Genomic DNA, 22,732 nt, shown 5'->3' on the forward strand with positions numbered 1-22,732 from the left:
GCTTTTCTTGACCAGGCTGTTTCACCGCTCAGTGTTCTATGCTCCTCGTCTTTGCTTCCCTCTGTTTGCTGCTGTTACAACCCTTCCAGTCCACGATCTCTGATCACTGACTATTGCTACCCTTATATTAAACACCTATATTAAATCAAACCTGCAATGCAAGTTATTCCGAATATATTCTATTGGCAACCGTGGGGTTCTGAGCCATTCAGTAACTTCACTCAATTTTCATAAGGCCTTTACTTTGGATATGGGCTCTAATGTCCCTGATTTCACAATCTCATGCATGCTAGGAGCTTAATCTTTCTTTGCTTCTATAAATTTCAAATTTAAAGTAAATCAATGTGCCATGAAATCTGGTAATTTGCATTTAAGTACACACAAAGTTGAAAACTTGAGTAAAAACTCAAACATACAATTTCCTGTCTTAGAATGCAGAGCTAGCCCTAGCCTACAATCCCATCCAACTAGGTATGGGATTTTCCACCTTTCCATTGCAGCTCTTGACCCTCCACTTTCCACCTTGCCTCTATAGTTTTTCTCACATGTTGATCGCACATCAACTTAACTGTCTCTTCTTCCAGTTGTTCTCTTTTGTCCCTAAAAGGTTTTTTCTTTTCTGCGGCTCATTCAACACCATCCTTGCCTCTCTTTTTCTTGTGTTCACTTTTTTCCTCTGTCTTCTGAAACCACCGGTCAGGAGCTGAAAACTTCAATGTATGCGGGACTGGGTCTATTACAACATTCTTTGCTCATAAATAAAATCCACTGATCCAGCAACACTCATCAGATAAGTATTTCTAAATGTGGTGTGATTCTTTTTTGTTTTGTTTTTAATTGAGTAATTGTATCAAAAATGTAATCTTTTACGTAAACGTTTGTATGTATCTTTTCATTTATTTAATTTATTTAATGTATTGTCTTGAATGTACATATATTCATAGATTTTGTTTCATTATAACTTGATATGTTAGTTAATATTTTTATATTAAGTTTGGTTTACTGATCCTTTATTTTGTAGATACACCAAGGACCAGAAAAACGATCCGATCAAGTGATGGCCAAAGACCAGGTGAGCCACCAGTAGTGAAAATGGGGACGAGATATATATGCAATATTAATTGTAGGTGAAATTGTGATGAACTGATATACTCTACGCAAAATCTAAAATAACATTACTCAAAGTAACTTTAAAAAAAATCACAAAACGTGGCTTCATGTGACATAACTTGCACTTAATCTAAGGCATCTGACGTAACATATCAGACTATCTAAGCAACAACCACAAATATAAACATTTGAATACTGTGGCCACTCACCTACAGATCACATCACGTCTCCTGGTAAAACCTGAAGATTAGTGGAGAGGGGCTCAGGACTTCATTACCGCTGGGTAGAAGAGACAGGACCATGGACATCTCGAGGCACCTACCACTGCGCCTAAAACTGTCACATGACACTGGCCTCCAATCACTGTAGCTCAGTCCCCACCCCCTGCAGAAGACAGCAGCACATGTGTGTATTGCTTGGAGTTTGGTGATGAGGTTGTTGCTTGTTCTGCTTCGCAAGTGTGGGAGATGCCTTAATTAATGCCAATATCCCTCTCTCACTTAAAAAAAAGATGTTTAACCTCTTCTCATTTAGCGTTCACCACACTCTCAACCAGTGCATGACAACAGCTCTCCTGGTACCAAGCAGTGAGAAGCCTGAAACAAGGTATTCTTTCTTTCCACTACGAATCTGGGCTTTTGACCACCTGAGAGCTAAAAGTTACTCCACACCCTCTCCTGATACATCTGCATGTCAAGTAAAATTTGAGAACCCCTTGCAGATGGATGGTAGAAAAGAAGAAGCTTTTTACACAGTGACACCTCTGCTGCGACAAAAATTGAACTCTACTTCACAATTGCTCTGCGTCTGCTCACCTCCCGGTAGGTGTTTGTTACGGTAGAAGCTTGACAATTGCTGCTGAAGCCTAGCCTTGCTCTACTACTGACCAGGAGGGTGGGGATCATGGCCATCATCACCAAATTGAATTCTACGTAACCCAGCAGAGCTATTGTCCAGTTTACACAAACTGGTAAATTCTTCATTCTTGGCAAAATCTTGAGGCTTGACAGATGGCTGTGGTCAAAAAGCCAAGACCACTAATGTGGCCAGCCTTGATTTTTAAAACGTCCTGCCTAGGGTGCTTCGTGCCTATCCACACGCCTCTGATAAGCCCAACACTCTGATCTGGTGGGACTGTGATCCTGGTAAAAGCTAGGAGCGATGTGGGGGATCAAAATAGTTAAAACTGTCTCAATGTGATGTGTCTGTTACAGTTTAACATAAGCTCTCAAGTATTAATATATTTTGATTTTTGATTTTCTGAGAACAAGTCATTCTTTTATTATATGGCTTTTCTTTTTCACGTTTTTCAGTAGTTCTATGCCTTATGTTCATAAATAGTTTTTGTTGCTTTCGTCAACTCCTACTTGTTGTAACTTAGCATGGTGCCTCGTTGGGTGGGTGATAGATGCTATTCAACAATAAAAAGTGATGATGAAAGCCCGTGGTTTCTGCCTCTGGTATGTGCCTACGATTCTTCTGCTGCTGTGTCCAATACGATGAAATTATATTTCCTTTTATTTCCTTGTGAAGTGGAGGCTGCTATAGTACCTAAATCGTTAATTCTCTTGTTTTGGAGGATGAATTGCTGTAGCCTAGTTCCTTTCTGCTGCCTTCTTTGGAGGAGATGTATGAAAGCTAATTTGTTCCTACTGTCTTGTTTGCTGATGTCTTCTTGTTTAATGATGTGATTGCTGTTGATATATTGTTTTAATGGGTGGGTTTCTCTTACCATTTTCTTAGGGGTTGATGGTTGCACTCACTGTTTTCTTTCAAGGGAGGAAACAGCGCATTCATCGTCCTTGGAGGAGTGGGGTCATGTCTGCCATCTTTCTTTTTGTGGAGGCTGTTGGGTTGCTTTTGTTGCAATACTTTTACGGAACGTATACACTACTGATGTGAGAATGCACCTGCCTTTCAAGTTGTGATCAATGCACGCAGAGGGATTAAAAGAATATTAACACATTCTCGACCTTTGCCTGGCAAGAATATTGCCCATGGACAGTAGCTTTTTCTCACAAGAGATATTGACCACCTGTTGGATTATGGTGGCTACAAATGCTTTCTTGCTATCACTACTAAGCAGGAGCTGGTGAGCTATTAGGCCATGATCATGCTATATCTGGAGCGAGCTGAGCTGGTGAGCTTGCGGGCCATGATCATGCCCTGTATCTGGAGCAAACTGAGCTTGTGAGCTAGTGCGAGTAGCATATCGGTGGATGTTGGATTTGCCGCTATACTAAGTTCCCAATGAGATCTGAGCTACTCGGCAAGAGAACTAGCAGGGACTTGATTCTTTTGCATGGATCCAGGGGCTGGCTTCCTTTGCACTAGTCTTTATATCACCAGTGAATATGGAGGTTACTGAAAGACTGAGAGGTGAATGTGAACACGGCTCTGCTTGAATTCCAACCTGCTAGTGCTAACCGGGAGGAGCATTAGTTGATAATGAAAACAGGTTGTTACTGCAGTGGCAAGGCTGTTTTGACGGTACAAAACAGTACCAGCTGGCAGTCTTTGAATTCTATGTTTCTGCTTGAAGGTAAATGTAACAGTTTAACGAGTCCACTTAGTGTGGTCTGAATATGTATCGCCGGCATAATTATTCATGCTGCTTGGGCAGCCATTATAGCTACAGTCGTTTCAATAAACATCTTTTAGAAAAGGAAATGACTGCTTATCAACATCACTGTGATATACTTCCACATACTTGATGGAGAACAACCAGGACTCCCACGCAGGGACGGGAGCCAGCATCACACACAGAAACAGGCTACTCATAGAGCTCTCAAACCAGGGCTTGTTGGAAGGTTGAAAGGCCTAATGCTCCCTAGAGAGATCCAGTTCTTAATTTGTGCCAGTGCCCGGTACCAAGAGTTGTTTTTAAACACTGGCACTTGTTTATGAAAGTTCACCACGTGATGGCACTCTCGACGCATTTTATAGCATAGCACAAAAGTTAACATTTCAGTGCATTACAAAATATAACAAAAATCGCACTTCCAGGCCATCCCTACAGCTAGGGGGTGACGTGTAATAATCAGAAATGTCACACTTGTTCGTGCAGCAGTGGCAGAAGCTGTGGGTGGTGCTGGCTGCAGTGGAATACCTTGGCCCTGCCACTTATATTTTTTGCAAAGTAAGCACTTCTGAAAGCCCACATCTATAGGACAGCAGTCGCCAAAGTAAGGACAGCGAGGCCCTGGTGGCCACACATAACATACATTGATTGCAGCAAATAAGTCTGATGAAAAGCCACAATATAAGATACTGGCAGAGAGAGAGAGAGAGACCTCCTGCTACTGGAAAAGCAACACCCATCAGACAGCAGTCTGCACACCAGCACGGGAAGACACTGACGAGCACACCGGGACTGAAGCCCCCTTGTGCTTTTTCTCTCTGGGCCTAGCCCACTCTTAACATAAGGAGAGAAAAACTAAAAATGCCATACACTAACAAATAAGGTATGATAATTAAACGTAAAATGGAAGCAATTTTTGGACAGATGGCTCACCGAGCAAAGCACAGCAACTGAAGTAAGTTTGTGGGTCCCGTGGGTCCCGTGCTTCCCATGCAACTGGATTCAAGCTAGCCTGGCTGATGAGGGGTGAAACCCCGAAACCGGTCCCAGGATGCTTGTTTCCAGTCCAGGGAAGACCTGGCCTGGCAGTTCGGGCTGGACTGTTCCCATGTGGAACAGGGTCAAGACTGATTTGCATATGGCTGGGTCCAAACTGGAATGGCATGGGCAGCAAAAAAACGATGGATTAAACCCAGATCTGTGACTGGGGGTGAGTGTTTGCATTGTCAGCACTCCGTCCATCATCCTTTTGTGTTGCTAATGTCGCCCTAAGTGGGAAGGGTATGCCCAGACGTGGGAAGGGTATGCCCAGACGTGGGCCCCGTGCTTCCCATGCCACTGCATTCAAGCTAGCCTGGCTGATGAGGGGTGAAACCCCGAAACCGGTCCCAGGATGCTTGTTTCCAGTCCAGGGAAGACCTGGCCTGGCAGTTCAGGCTGGACTGTTCCCATGTGGAACAGGGTCAAGACTGATTTGCATATGGCTGGGTCCAAACTGGAATGGCATGGGCAACAAAAAAACGATGGATTAAACCCAGATCTGTGACTGGGGGTGAGTGTTTGCATTGTCAGCACTCCGTCCATCATCCTTTTGTGTTGCTAATGTCGCCCTAAGTGGGAAGGGTATGCCCAGACGTGGGTCCCGTGCTTCCCATGCCACTGGATTCAAGCTAGCCTGGCTGATGAGGGGTGAAACCCCGAAACCAGTCCCAGGATGCTTGTTTCCAGTCCAGGGAAGACCTGGCCTGGCAGTTCGGGCTGGACTGTTCCCATGTGGAACAGGGTCAAGACTGATTTGCATATGGCTGGGTCCAAACTGGAATGCCATAGGCAGCAAAAAAACGATGGATTAAACCCAGATCTGTGACTGGGGGTGAGTGTTTGCATTGTCAGCACTCGTCCATCATCCTTTTGTGTTGCTAATGTCGCCCTAAGTGGGAAGGGTATGCCCTAAGTGGGAAGGGTATGCCCAGACGTGGGTCCCGTGCTTCCCATGCCACTGGATTCAAGCTAGCCTGGCTGATGAGGGGTGAAACCCTGAAACCGGTCCCAGGATGCTTGTTTCCAGTCCAGGGAAGACCTGGCCTGGCAGTTCGGGCTAGACTGTTCCCATGTGGAACAGGGTCAAGACTGATTTGCATATGGCTAGGTCCAAACTGGAATGGCATGGGCAGCAAAAAAACGATGGATTAAACCCAGATCTGTGACTGGGGGTGAGTGTTTGCATTGTCAGCACTCCGTCCATCATCCTTTTGTGTTGCTAATGTGGCCTGGAGGCCAGAAGTTTTCACTCCTCCAGAAAGTAAATACAACACTGCAGTATGTAATATTTACCAGGTCCACAAATTACACATCCCTATGCGTTTTGGAATAGGGAATAATGTGCTAAAAACTCGTCCCCCGCCCCGCTTCTAAGTTTGATACCTGTCCGGGTGCCCTGAGCCATGTTTTAGTTTGTGATAGATGTGCAGGAAAAACCCTCCGGTTGCAGTATTAGTGCCAGAGTCATAATTCCACTTTCAAATATGGATTTACGGTGCTTATGAAACGGCAGAACCAGCACCGTATTTAAAAACCTTTATTGTAAATCAAGATCATCGGACCAGGGACCTCTGCTTCCAAGCATGCCTGTACCTGCATAGCACGTACACACACCCGCCCCGTGGATCTATATATCACTGGGAGGAGAGAGAAGGCCATTCTCGACTATTCTGCAATGTTCAGAGTGTGACATTGTAAACTTCAGTACATTGTTGCACAGAAAAATGGGAGTCAAAGAGAGCCACCAGCAGGGATCGTGACAAAATCAAACACAAAAGGCAGAATAGCTCAGCAATATTTCTTTGAAGTGGAGTTATAAATAGAACACTCTTCAATTCATAATAATGCATGTGCATCCAGGCGGCATATTGTGTGAAATGCAACACTTCAAGACGAACATGAGGAAATCTGTGCTTTTATGGTGATTACGCAGGTATGGGGCCTTTTTGAGATCTTACACTGTGAATCTATTATCGATTCTGACAATGACCTTGAAGTATTACCAGAGCACCTCATTGGTTGCTGACTAAATGATAGGCAGAGCTGCTTTGGACAAATAACTCCCACTAGGCTGTCACCATAACAGGCTTGCAGTGTTGCAATGTCCCCAGAAATTAATATTACTCTGATACTTAAAGGACGTGCAGAAAAATAATCGCCTTTCAGCGACAAGGAGTAGTTCGTGCTTTTGTCTGGCAAAATGGTGTTTCTGTGCTCTGGATTTGCTTCTAAACCTTGATCCCGAAAAGCACAAGCGCCTGCTTTCTGAGCAGTGTCTGCATGTGGGTGGGGTGGCTGGCTCGGCCAGTGGATCAAGTGTCTGAGCATGGTGTTCGGATCTCAGATGGTTAATGGAGATGCTGCTGAAAATACCCCAGATGGGGACCATATATTAGTTGTACGTGTAGCAAATGGATGAAAACCTTTGGTTAAGGCACCAACTGCATGATAGTCAGTTGGCCTGATCAATCAGTTAGTGTAATAGGGAGACCTACCCACTGGGACAATTTAGGTAATTACTGAACCTTATTCAGGCGAGGCCCTTGGGAAGGCCTTGTGGTTTATCAGTTATGCTTCCAGGTGTTGATATAGTATTAAAGAGCTTAGTTGGTTGGCGTTTGGTTGGCATCTCTAATAAATCTATTGTTCATTATTGAACTGTAATCATCGTAGGTTGGATAGTTCAATGGGGTAATGCACCAGCTGCAGGTATCTAAAATTAAATACCCCAGTTGGCTCCAATAAGAGATTTGCCTTATTAATGCATGCAATGTGGTTACACATTTTACAGAGCAACGATTACTTATTAGAACATTGGAATGTTGGTAGCTCCATTGAAAACAATGGAGTGCTGCAGGCTTTTACAGGCCGGTAAAAGCCCGCAGCGCCAACATTCCAATGTTCGCTTTGTTCACAGCAACAGCTGTGAACAAAGCCTCACGGAGCCCGAGGGGATTTTAATTTTTAATAGAACATTCTGCCCTGAGTGGCAGAATGTTCTAATAGCCTTAGAACCCGCCGTAGCGGGCTCTACCGGCTATTAAAGTCCCTCTCCCTTGTTAAATGCCCTCGCCTTCGGCTTGGGCATTTAACGCGGGGAGCGGGCCTTTAATAGCCGGTAGAGCCCGCTACGGCGGGTTCTAAGGCTATATTGGACCATCTTTAAAAGTACATTTCGACATAGCTCGATTTGGTAGTTCATGAACTCTTCATATAAACTTGTAGATAGCTCTTAACCTTAAAACACCATGTGTAGGGCTGAAAGGTGGCACATCTCAGTTGTATAGGAGTCAGAAGTGGGTATCTCTGCTGGGATTCTATATTTGCTGAACATACCAGCAGTAACCCTGTCTGTTTGGTTAAAGGCTTAGTTGATGGGAATGTGTGGTTGGTTAATTTCCCACCTTCGAGTCATGCCATTGTGGTAGCTCAGACGATTAATGCACACAGTCCCCCCACCTTGCTGCCTACTTTCCTGTACAATAGCTCCTCACTTCAGGGTTTAGCTAAAATAACCACACAAAGTCAGATGATTTCTCTACAATGGCGATACTAGAAGTCACGAAGAATTGTGAAAATGCACGCCAACATGATCTATTTCTGGAGGGAATCGTCTGTGTTTGTGTGGCACTGTATGGACGAGGCCAGAATATCTATGTCCTCATCAAGCAGGCACCCATCCTAGAATACCTTCTGCACCAGAGCATGTCTCCCAATGGCACGACTTAGGTGCAAATTTGTTTTTCCTCCATAGTATAACACCTATGCTATACAACACTCTTCAGACCTATCATTTGAATGTCTGCCTCTGTATACAGACTTCACTCTAACTCCCACTGGATTGTTTCATGATGACCAAGAGAGACCTACAATGATTATGAGGCTCTATCTACATGTGCAAAAATGTGAAAGAGAAACCATCCAAACTTGTCCCATCTATGATACCCATGCCTTCTAGCTCCCCTGTCTGTGTGGTATGCTGTGCTATCCTTCCATGTGTGTTTGAACGTGGGATCCTCTTTTAGGGAGTCCACTAGGTTTGGCTGGGCGGTGTCTGTCTAACATCATGAGGGGAAACTCTGTCTTCAGTTCTCCTTTCACTGCTGGCTTCTACCCCTCACAAGATTTCCTTCCGAGTCACCCATATGATAAAGCAAGTGACAGCATCTTGTGCTAAATGCTGGGGGCAGCAATATTAAGAGGCACAAATCACGAGGGGCCAATAGGCGATTGGTTTTCATTGATCCTCAGACGAGCAAGTTTCCATATAAGTTTAGTCTCGGTGAACACTTGACTCCTCTCCACATCTCTCATTCCCCTTCCGAGCCCCTTAAATAGATGTTTGGTGCACAGATGTTTCCTAGTTTTGTGATGTGTTTTATATATACATCCATATATAGATAGATAAACCTTTGTGGTCGTGAAATGGTGGGGGACATTTTGACTTAATAATTAACCTTGTTATTATTTTTAGCATTTTAGAAACTAACAGTGATTTATAACTTCCATGATAAATCTCAGGTTTGGATCAGGGATGCAATTAGTTGGACTTTGCCGCAAGCGGCATAGGACACATGCTCCTAACTCTCTGTCAGTGGCCAAAGATGTCCTCAGGTTTGTGGCGCAAGGTCTGGCGAAGGCACCTATGACTCTCTAGTCCTTCGGGGCCATCTTCTAGACACTCGGTGCTTGATGGTGGTAAAGAAACGTCAGCACACATTATGGTCGGGTGGTGCGGTTTGCATGAAATTTTCTTTTCCAGTTTCGCAATTAGCATCCTGTTAAGATTTTGTAGCAATAAACATTGGGTTGGTATGTTTAATTGAGCTATGATCCAAATCCTTTTTCCCAACCAAAATAAGCCTTCTTTTTTCTCTCCCCCACTGGATCCACAGCCGATTTTAGGAATATCAGTTTCACAGACACACTTAGGTTTCCGTTCCTTGTCCCACCTATGTCCAAAGTACTGTCCTTTCAAGAATATTATGTACATTTATCTAATCTTTGGCTGCATATCAGAGGTGCTTTCTTATGTTTTTGAGGCACTTGATTAACCCCAGAAAAGTGGTTTCTTTCAGACAATGTAGTCTAGTACCTAAGTTGCAGGTTGTTTTCAGAACTATGTTCTAATCCTACATTGCCCCATTTGACCACCTTGCGCGACTGTAGGAAAGTCACTGAAGGTGACTGCTCCTAAGATCACTTGTTTGTGAAAGTTGAGAGAAATGACATACCAAGGACAGGGAGCTGCTTCACACAACGCCTGGAGATTCGGAAGTGAAATACTGGTGCTCTGCTTTCAGCACAGGACTCTTGAGATCATTGCACCGAATCCCCACCGTAGTCGCTCTTTCCTACATCAGCCCACTGGGACTGAGTCTGTAAATACATACACAGGTGTAAGTGCTCTTATGCAAATGGAATTGCTTTTGATTGCAAGGAGTTAACGGTTTAATAATAAGGTGCATTGTAACAGTGGCCTTGGTGACTTTAGGGAACAATGTGCGGTGCCATTGAGGGCCTGTAATTGGCCCTTGCGCGGCTCCGCTCACAGAATGCGCGGCCGCAGCCACTCTGAACAGCGAGCAGATGCAATTATGAGCTGGGAAACTCCTACCCTGTCCCAGAGAGCTCTGCCTTTTCTCTTAATAGGCGGCTTTTATGCCCATTTTTGTAAAGAGGGGACAAAGACACAGCATTACGTTGGCACTTAATGGATTCACAAAGTTTGTTTACCACAGGTAGTTGGCTCAGCGATTGGCAAGGCAATTATATGTGCATTTTAGTTGAATTCTCTCAACCCACGGCCTCACCAGGATCTAGAGGTGAGTGGGTTGTTCAATGTATGACTGAGTGAAACAACGTAAGGCAGGCAAGCCTGAGTGCTGCCAGAGATATCCTTTTCTACAAGGGCAATGCTTGTTGTCTCCTTGTGTCTCTGATCATTTATCTACCAATATCCAGTGTACTTAAGAATTTGTGACCTCTTGTATTAAGAGCGATATAAATCTTATAATTTGACTCTTTCTCCTTTCATTTGAGCACACTATGCTTCACGCTATCTTTGGGATGGCTTTATCCAGGGCAAAAACAGCAGCTCCGCGCCATGTTCTGCGGTGGCTTGTAGCTACTCCAGGGGCTGCTGGGAAATTAGCTTCAAGGTAGCAGCTGTAATCCTCAGCATGCCATTTAAGACCCCTGACTGTGCCCTTGCTGAACCTGGTCTCTACAGTCCACATTTAAAAATAAATACAGACAGAGGGCAATAGCTACTTTTCTGTCTCCATTTGTAAGTCAGAAAAAATGGAACTTTGTCAAAGTGAACTCAAGTAGCAATTGATTTTGTATACAGCTGTACTCAACACTAAGAAAGGACTTCAGAATAAAATCTAGTTTTAATTTAAAAAAATGCATTCCTATTTTGCACAATACTATTGTGCATGGGAACATTCTGCAAAAAGTAAACCGCAAAGAAAAATTATGTATACATTGTCCATTTGGCAAAGAAAAGCTTATCAAAAGGTTAAGTTGCAGAGATAAAGTCTGCATCTTCCTCTATTGCTGGATTCAATTGGACTACACTTTATTTCCGAAGGCAGTGGCAAATATTTGATAAGGGGCAAGAAAAATGGGAACTTCTGCAACCTGATGCAAAGGGCGAACATCAGGAATGTTACAAACCTGGTACGGAAATAAAAGCTTTGCACACACCAAGTAGTGGTATGGTTACTTTTACAGGCAGTTTGAAAGAAGAGCAAACAGAAGCTTTAGTTCATATAATTATTTTGAATGCTGGGAAGCCAGATTTGAGTTATGTACTCTTACTTACAGCTCGTAGCATTATTAAGAGTATATGTGTGACCGTGTGGTGTAGTGTTTGATGGATCAACTCCTAATCCTTGCACGGTTGGTTCACACCCAGAGTCCTAGATCTGTTTATCTCTACCAGGATGGCAAATTTTGGACATGTGTTGTGATTATGTTCTTGTTTGATACTTCAAGTAAAGTAAAGGTTATGAACTATGACTGGTGTTTGGTGACAATTTCATCCATAATTGTGATATCCCATAGCAGGCTACTCTGATGGATGGTGACTCTACCACTATGAGTATGATGAAACTAAGGGCTCAACCAGAACTTCGCCAGATTTGTATGATCTCTGATCAGGGATTACTAGTACTGGTTGTATGAAGTTGTAATTACTGAGTATGGAAAAGTCTGCACCCCACAGATACATTTCAGCAGGTCAAAGCATTATTGGGGGTAATGGCCGTGTAAATACCTGGACATGCAGATTTTGGAGCTCTTAGCAAACCGATATGTACTCGGACATGCAGTTCTTGGAGCTCCTAGCAAACAACTCAGCAAGGTATGCCACATGTTTGAGCAAATCTCTGAAGTCGTGCTGTTTATTACAGCGATAATGGGGACCTAAGATGAATTAAAATGGTGTGATTATCCTCTCTTAATATATGTGTTAGTCAACATGTCAAATACTAAGTATGAATATAAGAGTACATTGTTCCTAAAAGACATGTTTGCCTGAGAGGGATTTGCATTCCAGTAATTATTACATACATGCTACTCGAGATAACTTCCCAAAACCCTCAGGAATGGTGAGAGCACCGACAATAATTCCATTAACATTGAGTTGAATTAAAAAATGGAGACAGGTAACTTTAAAAGCCATTGAGAACGTTTTTTTTTATATTAGCCCTTGTGATTTCTTTTATCCTGTTGTCTAAAATAGTTATGTAGCCAAAGCATATCTGTATTTTCAGTGTTGTGTTATTTTGTTGTATTAATTAACCTGCATTTATCTGATCCACGTTTTTATTACATTTACCAAATGGGCTGTTTCCACCTTTTCTGTAAGGTAACAATTACAGGTAATGATTAGTGTTACGATTTATCCTTCCAGCTATGTGTTGAGTTCAGGGTAGCTTGTAAATTATACATTTGATAACAGGACTACAGGTGTTTAAGGAATGTAATTGACTTTGAACTTTCATGGTATCAGAAGAAAAGGAAATTATAGCTGGAATTTGAGGTGCATGGGTAACTTGATAATCTCATGTAAGGTAGACTGAGTTCAGTGATTGAATGCACGTTTTAGAGACAACGGGCTGAAGCGAAGTTTGTGACATGTACTGCGATGCCTGTGGCTTGGGCGCCAGTGTCTTTAGGAGGTTGAGTAGTCTCGGACAGATTCACATGCATGTCATGCGTTCCTGACATTTGACTGACTACTCTAAGCCATGCCAGTATTTTAGAATAGTCGAGATATCTCAGTGTCCCTCTCAGCAAACCTTTTTAGGCAGTCATACGTTTGATTGCTTATTGAGGAGCAACAACATAGAACTTAAAAGGAATAGATAGTGATGTTTTTCCTCACTATGTATAGTTGTAACTTTGAAAGTATTCTGGAATGAGAGTGCAAACAAAGCAAAGAGGGTCGAAACATGAATATATATGACGGGAAACACTGGAATTATGCAAATATGTTGATATTGTGTGCTAGACCTGGCATCCTTGGCGTAGTCTCCCCTGTCTTTTTGCTTCTGCTTCCTAAGTTTTGACTGTGTGCTGGACTTTGTTTTTACTGGTTTTGGTGCTCTGGGCACTTTACCACACTGCAGTGTTTGTGTGTGCAGTTTTAACCTGCCAATTCGACATGGCAAGTGTACTCACTTGCCAGGCCCAAACCTTCCCTTTGTATACATGTAAGGCACTTATAAGGTAGGCCCTAGGTAGCCCAATGGGCAGGGTGTAGTGTATGTTAAAGGTGGGACATGTACGGATGTGTTTTACATATTCTAACAGTGAAAAACTGTCAGATTGATGTTTCACTGTTGCAAGGCATATCTCTCTCATAGGTTAACATAGGGGGTACCTTTAAATACCTTTTAATTGCAGTTTCCCTTTGGGAGCAGATAGAGATGTGGAGTTTGGGGTCCCTGAACTCACATTTTAAAACAACATCTTTTGGTAACGTCGGTTTTTAGATTGTAGGTTTGAAAATGCCACTTTTAGAAAGAGGGCGTTTTTTTGCTTAAAGCATTCTGTGACTCTGCCTACCTGTGTATTCCCTGTCTGGGTCAGACTGACAGTTGGGCTGTTTGTGAATCTCCACTAAACAGTGACAGAAAGGGAGCTGGGGTGTAGCCTGCATATCCTGATGGGTCATCCGGGCTAGAGTGGAGGGAGGAGCTGACACTAACACCTGAACGGGATGTGTACCTGCCCTCACACAATACAGTCTCCAACCCCCTGGTGTGAGTCTGAAGCCAGGCCTGGGCAAGGTAGGATCTTGTGAACAACAGAGACTTTCCTTTGAAGTTTCCCCACTTCAAAGGCATAAAGGGGTATAAGTAGTGGACCCAAACCCCAGGTTTTCAAATTACTTCTGGAACCAAGAGGAACCTCTGCCAATGAAAAGAGCTGGAGGAGGATTACTGCCCCTTTGCCTGTGACTGTACTTTGCTAGGTTGGCGTGCAGTTGCTGCTTCTGCCCCAAAGAGAACAAAGACTGGACTTTGTGGTATATTCCTGCTTGTAAATTGTCTCCAAGAGTTTGGACTGAGCTTGCCTCCTGTTTTGAAGTCTCAGGGCCATCAAAGACTTCCTCTGCTAGCACCTGGACTCTCTGCTGAGACTCCTACCCTGCAAGTGGTGCCCTATCCAGTACCCTGGCCCTTGTAAGTTGAAGCTGGTAGAACTAAGGTGGAAATCCACACACAGGAGCCACGCAGGGAAGACTTTGACACATCACCTGCAACGCAACAGTAAAAACAACGCGCCACCTGCATCGTGGCTGAAATCAACACACCGTCTGCATTGTGTCTGGGAAATCGACGCATTGCGGCTGGAGAAACAATGCAAGCCCCACACAGCGTGGATTCTCGTTCTCATGTGGCCGGATGCCGCATGCAACATCACTGGACATCAAACTTGACGTGAACCTGCCTGGACCTGAGCTGCCTGTCCTGAAATTGATGCATTGCTCTCTTGCAGGAAAGAAAAATGACGCATCACCTACCCGAATGGAGAAGAAATGACACACAGCTTCACTTGCGAGCAAGGAATCGACGCATCGCTGACTTTTCCAATGCATGCGCGCCCTTGCAGCTTTATTTTTGATGCAGACCAGGTACTTTGTGTGACACCAATCCATCCATTGTTTTCTATGGAGTAAGACTTTTTACTTTGAACATTCAAAACTTTACTTGTGTATGTTGGATTTTTGTCATTTTGGTCTTTTTTGATTTAGATAAATATTGGCTATTTTTCTAAACCAGTGTGGTGTCCATTTTGTAGTGTTTTCACTTTATTACTGTGTGTGTTGGTACAAATACTTTACACATTGCCTTTGAGAAAAGCCTGACTGCTTGTGCTGCTACCAAGGGTTTGAGCAAGGGTTGTCTTAGGAGTGTAACTCCCTTACCTTGACTAGAGGGAGGGTCCTTACTTGGGCAGAGTGCAAACGGACTACCAACCAGAGACCCCATTTCTAACATGTTGTTTTCTGCATAACTATTACTTTACTGCACTTGCCACATAATCTACCATTTGCTGCACACTTTGCAATTTCAGCAAAAGTGAAGCTTCTAGCTCAAACAAACCAAAAATGTAATTAACAAAAAAAGCACACTAGGGCAGAATCTTTGCAAAGGTTATCTGGTCACTTTTCAGTTGCTGAACGTGATATTCAAGATTTAAATTGATGCTTTTGAGGTGAAATATTTGCCCAAATTAGGTGGAACATTTGTCCAGACATAATGTGCGCTAAAATTAAAAGGTAGTAAAATAATATTGCCACAGAATGAGGTGCATTATGCTGCCTAACTTGTCTCTTCATGCTACATAATTCTGTCAACATTGGCACGTGATATGAACCTTCATCCCTGCACAATGCTAGTGACCCTGGAAATAGTGCATTTTAGACACTGAGGTCCTCATTACAACCCTGGCGAACGGTGGTAAAATGGAGAAATGTACTGCCAACAGGCTGGCGGTACATTTCCCCATATTACGACATTAGCGGTTTGGCTCAAGCCAAACAGCCAATGTACCACTCCGTCAGACACAGCGGTAACACCCACCGGGCTGGAGACTTCAGTCTCCAGCCAGGCGGCCGTCACTAGCCTGCCTGCAGGATTATGACCCTGCCTGCCCCCATGGTTTTCGTGGCTTCCCTACCACCACGAAAACCATGTTGGTAGGCACTATCAGTGAAAGGGAATTCCTTCTCTGCCACTGATAGGGGTCTTCCCCGCCCCTCTCCCCCTCCCCCGGTTTTCTCCCTACGCCCCCCCTCCCACTGCAGACCCCCGCAACATACACGCACCTTCACACACCATCGAACGCAATCATATACACATTCATACCCACATTCATCCACGCATGCATACATCCATTTACACACATCCACACACACTTACATACATACATGCACACACGCATTCACACAACACAACATACACACACATCCATACATGCACACTTGCATCCACAAACAACACCCTTTACCCCCCTCCCCTGTTGTAGCACCCGACTTATCTGATTTTAGGGGGTCCTCTGGCAGGAGACACAATGGGCACCGCCAGGCCGTATCATGTGGCATAAGTCTACTGGTGTGGCGCTGCTGCTGGCAGCAGCGCCACCTTACCGCCATCTGCCGGCATGGCCACAGCCGGTATTCCGCCTACGGTCATAATTTGGCAGACGGGTGGTAGCCGCGGTGACGGTATTTCGGCGCCCGTCGCTGCAGCGGTAGGCGGTTGTACCGCCAATGTTATAATGAGGGCCAGAATTAAATGGAATTGAGGATGTTGGGGAAAGAGTGAAGTGAAGCGGTACATTGTAGGGTAGTGAGTGTTGAAAGAGTGGTTTGTCTCGCATTTGAGGAGGTGGATTTTGAGAGTGCCAATGCTGGCTCCCAATCTATGATAGTTAACAGCTCTACTAGATCTTCCAACTTGTAAAAGCATTTCACTGTGTGAGAGGAGGAGGTAGGACCTTTGAGGGCATGGGGCTTTTACAAAGTACAGACCTGCCCTATTCTACCCACCAAGCCTCCCTACGAAGAAAAAAAAAAGCTTCTAAGGTAGATGATTATTTTTTGTGGGTGTATGAAAAACTTAATGGACATTGGCTATGCATAGCCTCCACTCTATAAGTTAAAACCCACCGTTTGCGGGGGTTTCCAGCTCACCCTGTTTTCTGGCATATGATATCGGTTCTTCGCTGGGAGAACCTATGAAGGGAGTGATATTGCATAACACTCACTGCGCTGTGTGAGTTTGTAGGAGAAAAGTCCTGAACAACGTGTTGGGAACAACGTGGACGTTTCACACACAAGCATAACCACGCTTGCCAGAACAACTACTGCCTTTTTCTCGGCTTTAACCCCCTATGTGCTGAACTACGCATATGCATGATTAAGGCAGAGAAAAGGGCTTTGAGTGGATTGAGAGAGGACGCAGTCAGGTAAGTGGGGTTGGGGCAGGGTTGGGCGTAGTTTTTATGGGTGGTGCTTGGATAAAGAGCTTGGGGTAGGGGGGTTGGCCTATTTTGTTTTGGGGCATGGGTGGGAGGGTCGGGTTAATTTTGTTTTAGGGTGGGTGGGGGGGTCGGTTGTTTTGGTGGGGGTTTGGGGAAGGTTTTAGGGTTCAGGGTTGGTGGGGGTGTTAGGGTATTTAAATTTTTAGGGGCGGGTGGGGGATTGGGATAGTTTTGTTTTTATGGGCAGGTTGTGGGGTCAGGGTAGTTTTGTTTTTGGGGTGGGGAGATCGGGTAGTTTTGTTTTTTGGGGCGGGTAGTTTTGTTTTTAAAGCCTGGTGGAGGGGGTCGGTTGCTCATATGGTGGGGAGGTCGGGGAAGGTTTTAGGGCTCAGGGTGGGTGGGGGTGTCAGGGTAGTTCAGTTTTGATGGGTGGGGGTCGGGTAGTTGTGTTTTTAGGGCTGGTGGGGGAGCCGGTTGTTTTTAGGGTATGTGGGGGTGTCGGGAAGGTTTTTGGGCTCAGGGTGAGGGTTGTCGTGATAGTTCCGTTTTTAGGGTTGGGTGGGGGGTCTTAGTAGTTTTGTTTTTAGGGAGGTTGGGGGGTCGGGTAGTTTTGTTTTTAGGGGCGGGGTGGGGGGTTGGGGTAGTTTTTTTTTTTTTAGGGCAGGTGGGGGGGTCGGTTGTTTTAGTGCGGAGGGGGTTGGGGAAAGTTTTAGGGCTCAGGGTCAGTGGGGGTGTTAGGGTAGTTCAGTTTTTAGGGGCAGGTGGGGATTGGGATAGTTTTATTTTTATGGGCAGGTTGGGAGGTCAGCGTAGTTTTGTTTTTGGGGTGGGGAGGTCGGGTAGTTTAGTTTTTTGGGGCGGGTAGTTTTGTTTTTAAAGCCTGGTGGAGGGGTCGGTTGTTCATAGGGTGGGGGGTCAGGGAAAGTTTTAGGGCTCAGGGTGGGTTGGGGTGTCAGGGTAGTTCAGGTTTTAGGGGTGGGGGGTTGGGTAGTTTTGTTTTTAGGGCTGGTGGGGTAGCCGGTTGTTTTTAGGGCATGTGGGGGGTGTCGGGAAGGTTTTTGGGCTCAGGGTGAGGGGTGTCGGGATAGTTCAGTTTTTAGGGGTGGGGTGGGAGGTCGGGTTAGTTTTGTTTTTAGGGACGAGTGGGGGTCGGGGTAGTTTTGTTTTTAGGGCTGGTGGGGGGGTTGGTTGTTTATAGGGTGGGGGTTGGGGAAGGTTTTAGGGCTCAGGGTGGGTGGGGGTGTTGGGGTAGTTCAGTTTTTAGGGGCGGGGTGGGGGGTTGGGGTAATTTAGTTTTTAGGGGTTGGTGGGGGTCAGGGTAGTTTTGTTTTTTGGGGGTTGGGTCGTTTTTTTTTTTTAAAGGCTGATGGGGTCAGTTTATAGGGTGGGGGGTCAGGGAAGGTTTTAGGGCTCAGGGTGGGTTGGGTGTCAGGTTAGTTCAGTTTTTAGGGGTGGGGTAGGGAGATCTGGGTGGATTTTGTTTTTGGGGGTGGGAGGGGTTAGGGTAGTCTTGTTTTAGGGACGGGGTGGGGGATCGGGGTAGTTTTGTTTTTAGAGCTGCTTGGGGGATAGGTTATTTATAGGGTGTGGGGTCGGGATGGTTGTATGGCTCAGGGTGAGTGGGGTGTCAGGGTAGTTCTGTATTTAGGGACAAGGTGAGGGGTTTGGGGTAGTTTTGTTTTTAGGGCAGGTGGGGGATTGGGTAGTTTTGTTTTTAGGGCAGGTGGGGATTGTCTAGTTTTGCTTTTAGGAGCAGGGTGGTCGGGTAGTTTTGTTTTTAGGGTGGGTGGAGGGTCGGGGTAGTTTTGTTTTTAGGGCTGGTTGCAGGATCGGTTGTTTATAGGGTGGGGGAGTCTGGGAAGGTTTTATGGCTCAGGGTGAGTGAGGTGTTGGGGTAGTTCAGTAATTAGGGACAAGGTGAGGGGGTTGAGGTAGTTTTGTTTTTAGGGCGGGTGGGGGTCTGGGTAGTTTTGTTTTTAAGGGTGGGTGGTCGGGGTAGTTTTGTTTTTAGGGCAGGTGGGGGTCAGGGTAGTTTTTGTTTTAAGGGACAGGGTGGCTCTGGGTAGTTTTGTCTTTAGGGTGGGTGGGAGGTCGGGGTAGTTTAAGTATTAGGGGTGGGATACTTTTGGGCCTTAGCCTTGGTGGGGGGGGTGACATAATAGAACCACACATACCGTTCCCACACATGCCTTTATTACGCATTTTTTTTACAATGAAAAATCGTTGTAAAGGCATGAGTGGTAAGGGCATGTGTGGAAACAACCCTGTCATTGTTCCGACCGTGTTGTTAAGCCATGTGTGGTTCCCGCATGTGTTGTTCCATCATACCTTCATTTGTACGACTGCTCTTCCTTCAGCTGTGACCTACATGAGATGTACCATTCTTCTGCTGTGCGTCTCATCAGCGATTAAAGGTGCTGCCAATGTAAGTTATAGACAGCACTAATGTCGCATTTGAAAGCTTGCAGGAGTACATTTCTTCCTTTCATTCCACAAAATGTCTTCTCCCCTTTCCGGGCCTCGGTTCTGCTCACAAAGTGCCAGAAACAGTTTGCTTTCCATTAATTAGGACAATGATGCGCAGGGACTAAAACTGTACACTGACAGCATTTTTTTCCTACTCAAACCCTGAATATGCACGCAAGATAATGAGACGGGAAACCTTGTGGCATTTACAGCAGCAAGATCACATCCTCTGCTGTCATTTTACACTCGGCGGTGAGTGCGTGAAGATGTGGCAGACTTGGCAGGCGGAGGAAGAGCGCTAATCCTCCTGCTGTTCATCCTTGGATCATTCTGGTTCAGCTGGGAGTTCACAGCTTTCTTCTGTGATTGGAGCCATGGAGCTTGCCAAGGCCTTGTGTTTCAGTATTCATGTATGGTACCTTCCATTTCTATGTCTTTGTTTCTGTAAACTCCACTATCTTCATTTTAGTGACCAGCCTGGTTAAATTTGGTCCATGCATCTCACCTTTGAACATCTTTCAGGGTTAATGTGCTACTCCTATGCTCATGTGTAGTCCTATAGAATGGCTGTCCCTAACTGGGCAGGTTTGCCTAAACCTATACATATTAACTTTTTTCTCATGCACCCATCCCCACTTGACATCATGGAGGCCCTCTGTCACCCCTTAGGCGTTCCCTATGGGCTCTTGGTAATCATGAGCATTGTCCGTGCCTTACTGATATCTTAAAGGGGATCAGTGTTTGACATCCATGGTCATACCAGCTACCTTTTCCTGATAGACCTCCATCAACGGGTGTTACTCACCCATGCTGAGGGAGTACACCTAGGCTACACCCACCTACCTTGGATGCCACTTAATCCTCACGATGTTCAGGCGAGAGTTAGCACTGTATTACTGGTGCGCTTTGATAGTGTTGCCATGTGCGTGAGTCTGTTATTCAGGGCCAGAAAGCGCAGCATGTCACCATTTTATGAGCATAAATCAGTAAGGGCACAAGGTGCACTTTTAATTCCCAGTTAAAAAAAAGTCTGCAACTTTTTTTAATCAGTGTCCATTGCCCCAATTCATTAGGGCATCAGCATTGTTTCCTCTTCTGTCCTCGTAGTCTTCCTCTAGAAAAGATGATCTGCTTTAGACACATCGCTTCGAAACACTGCTGGATTTTTTCCATTGGATTTATACCTCATTTGGTCAGTATCTTTGCCCGTTTGATTTTTGTCCCTCGTTGTCTCTCCTGTTTTTTTTTTTTTTTTCAAATTCCGATGCTTTCGCTTGTTCTGAATCATTATGTGCTCTTTCTTCTTCTACCACTAATCTTGGAGAATTTTTCTACCTTGTTTTTTTAACTCCTGCGGTTCTTTTCTAGTCATCTGTCTATACGTGTTGGAAATTTGGTTAATGGCAGAATGGCCTCACAAAAGGGATGCCCTTACTTTGGTTTTCCTAAAAAAGAGGTAAGGGACTGTCTGTTGCAGCCAGTCTCACACAGTCCGAATATAACAGAACAAAACATCATTTGCCTGAACTAAAATCCCAATTAATAATCTGAGTGCAATCCTTATTCACCTTCTACTTCACTTTAAAACCACAAATCCCGCTCTTTCACCTCGTCATCATAATCAGTGCATTTATATAGTGCTCTAAAACTAATTTAGGGCATCATTGAGGTTAAAATGGTTTTAGATAAGGGACTATGATCAGATCAGTGATATTTTAGTCAGTTCCTTAAACTCGGGAACAGAGTTACTCTCTTTAATGGATTATTATAGGGTATTCCTGAGTTTACACACCCGTAGATGCTGAATAGGCTTTATGCAAGACCTATTCACCAAGAGTGCATCAAGCTGGTCTTTAACATTGGATCGCAGTGCTCTGGGCTCTATATAGGGTTGAGATTGTTCTTCAGATGAACTTGATACTTTCCCGAATGGCTCCAGACTTTTGTATGAAGATAATGTCTCCTCCTGTAATATTTTGGTGATGACTTCTTTAAGGACCTGCTTGAAAATGCAGCAAAAACTACTGCTGCTTGGAGCCATCTGTGGCAGAGGAGAATGCTTGCTGTGTCAAGGAAATGGTCAGTGACACTGATGGTCAAGTCTGGGGCCACCCATCCTCAAATCCAAGTAAGTGGTATCAGCACTTGCTGTTGAGCAGGAAGAGTCCAGTGAGGAGGGTAGGCAGGTTCGGGAAAGGAAAAAGAGCAAGCTGAGGGAGTTATAAACTGGGGTGAAGCATCCCTGTAAATAGTCCTAGGCTTAAGGACAATGGTATGAGGACAGCTCAGTGGAAACAGTTGGGAGAGGCAGGAAACCTCTCCACAGTTATCTAAAGGAAGCATTACTCTGAAATGATCTATGGAGCTTCAGGCACTAATACATTCAACTTTGACAGTGATATAAGGAGTAGCATTGGTGAGTGTGCAGCAACAATTAAGCTGTCCATGGCACATGGTAGTCAATGCCTTTGAAGGGTCCTTCTACATTTTTTATGGCACCCAGTGTGCCATAGCTACCTGCTGTTACTGTAGCATAAGGGCCTACATGAGATAAAGAGTTTATCGCCTCCATAAAAGCCTCCAGACTCTTGCATGAGGGCACCGCCCTCTAACTCCAACAACTTCCCCAGAATCCTGCCTTCAAATTTGCCTTAGTGCCTCTAACTACCTTATGTAATAAGCAATAATTGTGAGGAAGTCAGCTGAGGAAAGACAGTAAGACCCAAGAGAGTAATATCACATTTCAGATTTTCAGTCTCTCGATTCCCTCATTAATTGCGATCAATAAAGGATTCATTTATCCATGGAGTTCATTAATATTTATTGTATTGGATTTTTGGTGACAATAACTTCCTACATGTACTGAGTCACATTTTGGAGAGTCTTCTCAATGGATGTACTTTGAAGTTTGCACAGGGTCAGACATAGGGTTGAGCACAGAAGAAAATTAATTCAGGTTCAGACCAAATTTACAATCTGCTAAGCATGGATTTGTTGACTGGTTGGCAGTTAGGGTTCTTTCTTCACTGA

At 44.6% G+C, this 22,732-nt stretch overlaps 1 protein-coding gene across 5 annotated transcripts in view; it reads left to right on the plus strand.

The window, feature by feature from the left end:
• The window catches only part of GFRA1 (GDNF family receptor alpha 1), a 380,929-nt gene that overhangs the window by 96,348 nt on the left and 261,849 nt on the right, over nucleotides 1–22,732 (plus strand). For 3 of the 5 annotated variants that reach the window (XM_069239268.1, XM_069239269.1, XM_069239270.1), the window contains exon 4: nucleotides 1,022–1,072. The exons of the other annotated variants lie outside the window; for them this stretch is intronic. In XM_069239268.1, coding sequence (XP_069095369.1) covers nucleotides 1,022–1,072 — 51 coding nt within the window. The remainder of the gene's footprint in view (nucleotides 1–1,021; nucleotides 1,073–22,732) is intronic. 5 annotated transcript variants of the gene reach the window in all.

The sequence above is a fragment of the Pleurodeles waltl genome, chromosome 6 (assembly GCF_031143425.1).
Source record: "Pleurodeles waltl isolate 20211129_DDA chromosome 6, aPleWal1.hap1.20221129, whole genome shotgun sequence".
Classification (NCBI taxonomy): Eukaryota; Metazoa; Chordata; class Amphibia; order Caudata; family Salamandridae; genus Pleurodeles; species Pleurodeles waltl.